The sequence below is a fragment of the Pyxicephalus adspersus genome, chromosome 4 (genome assembly GCF_032062135.1).
Source record: "Pyxicephalus adspersus chromosome 4, UCB_Pads_2.0, whole genome shotgun sequence".
Taxonomy (NCBI): domain Eukaryota; kingdom Metazoa; phylum Chordata; class Amphibia; order Anura; family Pyxicephalidae; genus Pyxicephalus; species Pyxicephalus adspersus.
In genome coordinates, this window is record NC_092861.1 from 66758850 (window position 1) to 66767394 (window position 8545).

General features: G+C 33.8%; 1 protein-coding gene across 1 annotated transcript in view; it reads left to right on the forward strand.

Moving 5' to 3' along the window:
- The first annotated feature begins 2521 nt into the window (after positions 1 to 2521).
- COL19A1 (collagen type XIX alpha 1 chain) overlaps positions 2522 to 8545 on the forward strand; it is a 123411-nt gene continuing 117387 nt past the window's right edge. Inside the window, exon 1 of the mRNA XM_072410185.1 lies at positions 2522 to 2551. Coding sequence (XP_072266286.1) covers positions 2522 to 2551 — 30 coding nt within the window. The remainder of the gene's footprint in view (positions 2552 to 8545) is intronic.

Consider the following 8545-nt stretch of genomic DNA (forward strand, 5'->3'; position numbering starts at 1 on the left):
AATACGGTAAGTTGAGTTTGAAGGCTAATGAGCAAAGCAATCCCAATCATTCTTTTATACACCTGGGATATATCTGCAAACTGCTAGTTTCAAGCACAGATACAGAAAACATGTAAACAAAATACTCCTACATGCTGTTTGGTCATCATCAGAGCAGTATATGGAAACTATGGCTATTGGTTTTTGGAGATCAAAGAGCATTTATAATTGGACAATGAAATGCATATACTGTAAAAGTAAAGTTGTGGTAAAGGACCCAAAAGGATTAGTGGAAGGTATTTTGGTTCAAGTTCACTTTTTATAACCTGCCTGGCTATACATTCACATTTAGATAATCAAATTATTCAAAACTATAATTTTCCTAGATGTACAATATAGTTGTATGTGTTTAGAAATCTAATCGTGAGTAAACTAATATTCCAAACATCTGATTTAGCAAATTCTGCTCTTCAGCAAAACCTCATTTTTATTGTACAAATATTTTAAATGTCAATAATATGACAAATTAAACAAACCGATGAGAAAAAAATAGTACTTTATTTTACTTTTAAAGGTTTTATAGATGATCAAGGGGACTTAAACTTCCAATTTACCTCATGAAGCATTTTGTGAGCTTGTTAAAGGCCAACTAACAGCTAAATCAGAACTATTTATTCCTACACTAATTTAATTCAAGTGGGTATTTAAAATCTCATAACTCTAAATGATGCTTCTTCCAGATGGTAAATTAATGTAATTTTAGAAAGAAGAGAAGTTGCACAGATATTTAGTATTTAGAACACTTGCTGATTTAATGCTCTGCATCCACCAATGCACAGATGTTGCTTATCATTTTAGTGCCAGCCTGTCTCTATATTTCCACTTACTGTGATCTGTGGAATGAAGATTGGAGGGTACAGAACATCTAAGTTGTTTTTATTATTATCGCCATGTTAATAATTTAGCAGTAATATATGCCGTTTCCAATTATATATATAAACTCTTTTTTTTTTTTCCTCTTCGAAGGGTTTGAATGGAATTCCAGGCCTTCCAGGTCCAATTGGCCCCAAGGGAGAAAAGGTAGATTAACATTTCCATTACATTTCAGTGGAAAAGAAAATAATTGTTCATGTAAAAATGCAATCATTGTTTCAAGGCTTCTCATTTATGTAGAATGCAAGGCTAGCTAAAACATTATATCAGTATTTATACACAATTTTATGCACTTTACACAGTTCACTGGATGTTAACAATGCATGTTATTAGTATGAACCTTGAATGTAATTTAAGACATAATGGCTGAAGGTTTTTTTTGTCTTTGGTTCTTTTCTTTTCGTTGGTACTATAAAAATATATATTTTTTTATATTCTGTAAAGTGACCAAATAAGGACTTTATATCTTTCTGCAAGTATGTAATAATAGTGTGTACGTTGAAGTGAGTGTGTGCATCTATGCTCTTCTTTTTAACAAACAAAATCACACATTTAGCTCCACTTTTTACTGAATAAGCAACAGATTTAAAATGCATGCAGACAAATGAAATAAAAATGGAGATTTCCATGTAATAGATCATTAAACTACAATAATTTAGTTGGTGATCCATCCACAGTAATACCCCTATTCTACTCTTTTCAACTTGAAGTCTTAAGTGACTTTTATTCTCATTAACACATAAAAAATACAGATAAAGTTACAAATAGGCAGACCTGAAAACTAACATACAGCGGTCTCTCTGAGTCTTCAGACAAAACATTAGTGAATGTTACAGATCTATGAACTCTTCTAAAATTAGTTTTAAATGGACAAAATATTTAATCTTGTGTTTATTTGGAATTTGATTTTAAATAGGTAGTTAGTTATAAGTACTTATTTAAATATTAAATATATAGCCTGCTTTATTAAAGCTTTCTAAGGCTGGAGAAGATACACTTTCATTAGTGAACCTTGATGATCCAGCAAACCTGGGATGGATCTGATCCAGGATTGAAAACATTTGCTAACAAATAGCATATGACTTTAAGGAAACACTTTGAAGTTTGCTGGATCACCCAGGTTAGGGAGGGTTAATAAATCAGGCTCACTGTCCTTAGGAAATAGTTTAGTAAAAGCTCAAAGATGGTCTGGATTTGCTCAAGGCAAACCAGAATTCAAAAAATTATCATCCTTACATAATATTAAATCATTTAATAATCTTTAATGTATGTGATCACTAAGTTATGAAATAGTTAATACTATAAAATAACATCTTAAGATTGTTGGTTTTAAACTGAACAAGGAGGAAGACAATTTTCTATGTTGGTGCATAGCAGTCCAATAACACTTTTCTAGTTTGCTAAAGAATTGAAATTGGTAATTATTTAATTTTAATGCCTAATGAAGTCCTCAGCCACAAAAAAAAACCTTGTTTGGCAGAGAAGTATTTAAATGGAATTCACCAAAGAAAAAAAGAGAATATCATTTTACCTGTTCAATAATTGGAGCAGAGTCTTAAATAAGCCTTTTTTTTACGCATAATTTATTTGTTTTATTTTAAAGGGTGAAATGGGGCCACCTGGTCTAGCAGCCTTGCCTGTAAGTACAGAATATAAATCATCAATCTCTGTCATTTTTTATCCAGCTGAGTTTCTTGCACAATTTTAAACTCATTTATGTAGGAATGTACACACTGGCCAACCATTGGCAACCATTAGATATTTTCTACCAGCAATCCTGAGAGAAATTAGGTTGCTGACTCATTATTGAATTATTACAAATGACTGAAATGATAACACCGCCTATCAATATTTTGCATTTCAACACAAAAACCAATGTTACCACATTCTTTACCCTAGCCTCCTGCCACACGCGTTAGTGCGTGCTGTGTTCAGGAACTTTAAGAATTATGGTGGTAAATACACAGTATTGTCGACTCAACAGTCTTAACCATTTTTGCAATCCTTATGGAAATTCATCCACGTTTTTAGCAGTGTCTGGAAATAGATCATCCATAGTAACATTGGGCCTGATTTAAAAAAGTTCTTCAAAAATGGAGAAGATAGACTATTAATGAAATTCCTAAATATTATTTGCAATAAGTTGGCAAATCTATTTAATTCTGGATCAGATCAATTCCAAGTTTGAAGGATCCCCAAAGTTCTTCTATGATAGCCTATACTCTCCAGTCTTGGATAGCTTTAAAAAATCAGGCCCAAGTGGTAATTGATCAATGGAAGGCTGTTTATTGCAAATGTCCTCAATAATTTGTGTTTTTGGTCCATCCAGAATGTTTGATCCCACTATTCAGAAAGCAGCAATTTCAGAATCTACCAAGTCAATGTTTTTCAATGGCAGTATATGATATTCTCCCAAGAAATGTTTCAGTGAATGTCAGATTCAGTGCTTTTTAAATATACCTCCTAAAGAGCTCCTTAAAATGAAATAGCCAAATTAGTCCTATTTGACACATCTATATCTGTATTTCGACCTTTGTGTGTTTAGTACCATCCATCAACTGGAACTTTCTATCTTAAGTTTTAATACTGTTCTTATGCATTAATAAAATTTGTGGCTTTGCTACCAATTTTTTTCTGTATTTTTTTTACCAAGTATTTTATCTGTTGCTTTTCCTAACCTTGTTGCTTTAATGTTATATTGATGTTTTTCAGAATGTTTTAATTTTCTCATAAACCTGATCATTGATTTCCGTAAAGAAATGTAACTGGTCTATAATGTAAACTCTTGCTTAAAACCTGGGCCTGCAGATTTTCCTGTAGTGAGTAACCTGGAGTTAATTAAGGCAAAGATTTCATGGGCTCAATTCACAGATCTGCCACAGAACTTTAATTGCTCTACAGGGACAGATCAAACTACTCATTATTCAGTTATTGTTATAGAGATGCTGCTGCATCTGATTCCTTAAATTGCTTCAGGAAGACAGGTGAGAAAAGAATATGGCACAATGAGACATTACTGAGGACAGGAAGACACTAAATAACTTTGAAAAAGGATTGTTGTTTTAAAGTTAGCGAAATAGAAGCATCCATCATTAACTACTCTATTACCTTCTACTCATGGAATTCCCATGATGTATATGCTACATGTCACCTTTCACCAATACCCACTAAGTCACTTTAATTGATTTTACATCATTTGGTTATAACTTTCTATGCAAATTTCCTTTATTATATAGAAACTTTTGTATTTTGTACTTTTGTATTTTGTGCTTTTGTATTTTGTACTTTTGTATTGTCGTTTTTGGACAGTAACATTTTGTTCTTTGCTTTGTGACATGATGAAAACATGATATTGAATACATTTGTGTGCTATAGCTTAAACATATATTTCTTTAAATATGTGGACTCACTACTACTGACGGTTTTCTGGCTGTCATGTTGATCCAGTGGCTTTATTATTTAGTTAGTAAAACAAGTGTACAGATGATGTGTGGCATTAACAATTTAACCAATTGTTTTTGGTTTAGTTTTTTTGGTTAGTAACTAAAAATAATAATTTCAAGTACAGTCATTCAATTGTTTTAGAAAAAGTTAGCAGTGAAAGTTATTATTATTATTATTATTATTATTATTATTAATAATAAAATTGAACAGTATTTATATAGCGCCCACATATTAAGCAGTGCTGTACATTAAATAGGGGTTGTATTACATACAGATGGAAACAATAACACAGGAGGAGGAGAGGACCCTTCCCAGAACAGCATACAATCTAAGAAGTGGGGGATGTGGTCCAAAACAGGAGGGGCATTTAATTTAAATTAAAAGATAGCATTATAGCAAGGTATAAAATAAATAATAGCTAGGCACTTACTAGTTAGCAATTATGATTACGATTACAATGCAGCATTGGCAATTATTATGTCATCATATTTGGGACATACATGCTTTTATTCACCCTGTACAATGATTTACGTGTTAGATTCAGAAAAATTTCCTGTAAAAATAGTATCATGTTGGATCAAGATCAAGGTGCCAGTGCCTAAGAATAAAATGTGGAAAAAAGGAGTAAACACATACATACATCAAAATATTGGAGCTTATATGCAGCAAAATTAGTTCTTGTGACTTTATTACTTTAGCAGTATATGATAACTTAAAAAGTAACATTTAGAGCTTGTTTAGACAAATGGTAATTTAGCAGTTTCGTTATGACATCCTCACACCTGCGAACAGCACCCACAGATGATTAACTGTTATGTCTTCACCGCAGCCACCAAATGAAATGGCATCTTCCAAAGCCGCCTTGGAACTGCAGTTCCCACTATTTGTCTTGGGTTACCCTTAGAATTATGACAACTTGCTGATTGCAATGTGAAAACAGTGTAAACCCTGGTTACTAATAAATGCAGAGGTTCAAAAATATTGTTTTCAATTGACTCGATTACAGTGATATTAACAAAGTTAACTGCTGACTCCATTAAATATATAAAGTATAACAGTATCTTGAAGATGTATTTTAAGTCATAAGATCCTCCACTCCACTTGGTAGACTGCTTGCTTACGTATTGTAGCAATAATCATTCTGATTAGAAGACAAACCTAAATCCATCTAAGGCTTAGTCTATACGGACGTTTTCCCCAGCGTTTAACCTGAGGCTTTTAAAGCCCATGTTTGATATTCCCATGCATTCCAATGGGCTAATCTACACCAGGACGTTTCCTTCAGGCACGTTTTTGAACGTTATCTTATCTTTAAAAAATTAAAACGCTGGATAAACACAGGATAATGCAGGAAAACGCTTGAAAATTCTTCCATTGAACTCAATAGAGGCTTTTTCAAGCGTTTTTAAGCTTTTATGAAAGCTTCCGTTGAAGCTTTTATGAAAGGTTCTGTTGAGGGGCTTTTATAAACGTTTTTAGCAGGACTTTGGACTCTGGAAGCCCCCTTAAAAAAGGAGTCTCCCAGATATCCACCACCCCACCCTGGGGAATGAGTACAGGGGTACATAAAACCCCTTACTCATTCCCTGAAAGGCTTAAAATATATGAGCACAGCCCTGGAAATCCTCCTGACAGTGAGGGATCGCAGGGCACCAGGGGTTAAATGAGGACAAGCTTCTCCATTCACCCCTAGTGCTTTGTGATTGGCTGAGGTTTTACGTTTCTCAGCCATTCAGCACAAGACATGAATGGGGAGAGTTGTGCCCATTCATCTCTAGTGCTCTGTGATTGGCTGAGAAATAGGAAACCCTGATGACAGCTCAAGCATCATCAGGATTTCCCTTTTCTTAGCCAATCAGGGAGCAGAGCAGTCAGCGGAGCTCTGGGGAGTAATCAGGGGAGTGGAGCTGTCAGCATGAGGCTTGTCCTCATATAACCCCTAGTGCCCTGCGATCCCTCACTGTCAGGAGGATTTCCAGGGCTGTGCTCCTTGCAGCCCTGGGAATCATCCTTTCATTGGTATAACCTGTAAAAAACAAAAAAGTTTAGTTACACAAACACACACACATTTAATAAAATAATTTAACATTAAAGCCTCGTTCAATTTTTTTACACATATTTTAACCCTTTTAGGGAATGAGTAAGGGGTTTTATGTACCCCTGTACTCATTCACTGAATGGATTAAAAGTCAAACTTTTATAAACGCTTATGTAAAATCGCGGTATAACGCGTCATAGGCGTTTATAAAAGTTTTTTAGGGGTTTTAAAATTAAGCTTTAAAATGCTTGTAAAAGTGCATAAAAACGCATATAAACGTGGTAGGAACGTTTATATGCATTTTTAAAATCGTTCATGTAGACCCAGCCTAAGCAAATGGCTGAATGGGCCAACATTCCAACAAATCAATCAGATTCAATAACTTGTTCGGACTTGTTTTTACTATGATGTAAATATACTTCTGTAGTGGTGCAAACTGAAGGAATAAACGTTTAGGTTTTGTTAACTCTTTAGCTTTACGCGCATTGTAAAAAAAACACGGTTGTTGTGTTTGTTGTGTTAGAGTAGTCCATTATTTTGAATTGGCCCAATGCAGCACACCAGACACACAATTTAAAGGGTAGTACATGACCATTTTGATAACCAACATTTGCTGTGCTTTGCCATGCATTGTATCCTAATGTCTATTTGTTCTAAGCTGAAAAGGTTTAGGAGAATGATACTGCTGATTGAATTTGTCTCCTGCAACATACAAATTTATGTGATGGCTAGCTAGCTATCAAATTTTCATAAATGTGTGTATATATGTATATTTGCTGGATTATGTTAGGAAGACAAACAGTTTTTCATTTATCATACTGAATTTCATTAATGATTTGACGCTCAATAATCCCTTTTTTAGTCCCATGAGAGTTCAATAGCATGTTTTACTCTGTGTGCATAATATCATTACAGTGGCAAAAAAAATGTAATATAATTTTTGCTATAACTGTAGTGTGGAATATACTTTTATCATGTCATTATTCTCCCTGTTTTGCCTTGAGTGTCATCAAAAAAACATATTTTCCATATCTGATGTATAATTTTGCATGCTACATGTCTGTCATTGCTATTTTAGCTTTCAGGGATATTGCAAAGTGTTTACATTTGCAGTCTTTAGGGACCACTATCATTATATGTTTTCTGCTCTTCCAAGTAAAGCATACAAGTATGTTAACTAGTTCCTCTTTGCAGCTTCTAGACTTGTTAGTGGGAATAAGGTACTAAGAGTCAGTTTTCTAGTCTATAATACAGTTAAACAACCCCAACTACACTCAAGATGTTGGGGCAAATCCTGTCTACATGTCATGAATGTGGGTGGTAGGAAATGTCAGTGGCAGAGAATCATAGACAGCATATGGTATATTAATAGATATGAGTGTAAATTAAAGTTTTCATGATTGCAAATAGGAATATTAATTGAGGCCTGCCCTAGTTTAGTTCCTACATCATGTGGAACCCCAAAAATATCCAAGGCTTCGGTGCTTCTTGTGGTGGAACCTCTAAACATTTTTGTATTTAACTTTATTGTTGTTGAAAAATGACCCAGCCATTCACTGGCACTAAAACACAAAATTGGCCTTGGGCACCTCGAAGGGTTTTTCATTCAAATTGAGAATGCCAATCTTATATGTCAAAAATCTGCATAATATACTTTTTAATGTTTGCTCTTTGATCCTTTCTTTTTTCACATTGCAGTTTTGGTTTTAGATATCTTACTTTTAGATTACTTAGCAGGAGTCTCTTGCTAGGATGTTTTTTATCTGGTCAAATGGAATAACCTACCTACCCACCTGAACCTCTTAGATATATGCAAGAAAATGAACTCATCACTTATAAATAGATTCTAACACAGTTTATCTGTGCATGGTATTATGCTATTACTATGGTAGTGGCAAAAAGGGTTAGTAAGTACATATCAAATGTTGTCCTAAGTTTAGTTTTCGATCCGTATTACAATATATTCTTGTTGATCGTACTAGCATTGTATTGCAAATACATATTAATTCTAGCCAACAAAAAAATGATTTGGTCATACCTTTAGTATATATTTCATTTTATGGAAAAAATATAAAACATTTATGATAAGCCACTACAGACAACAACTCTACTTTAGTGTTTAATTTATTTTCTGCAGTTTAAATGAATTGC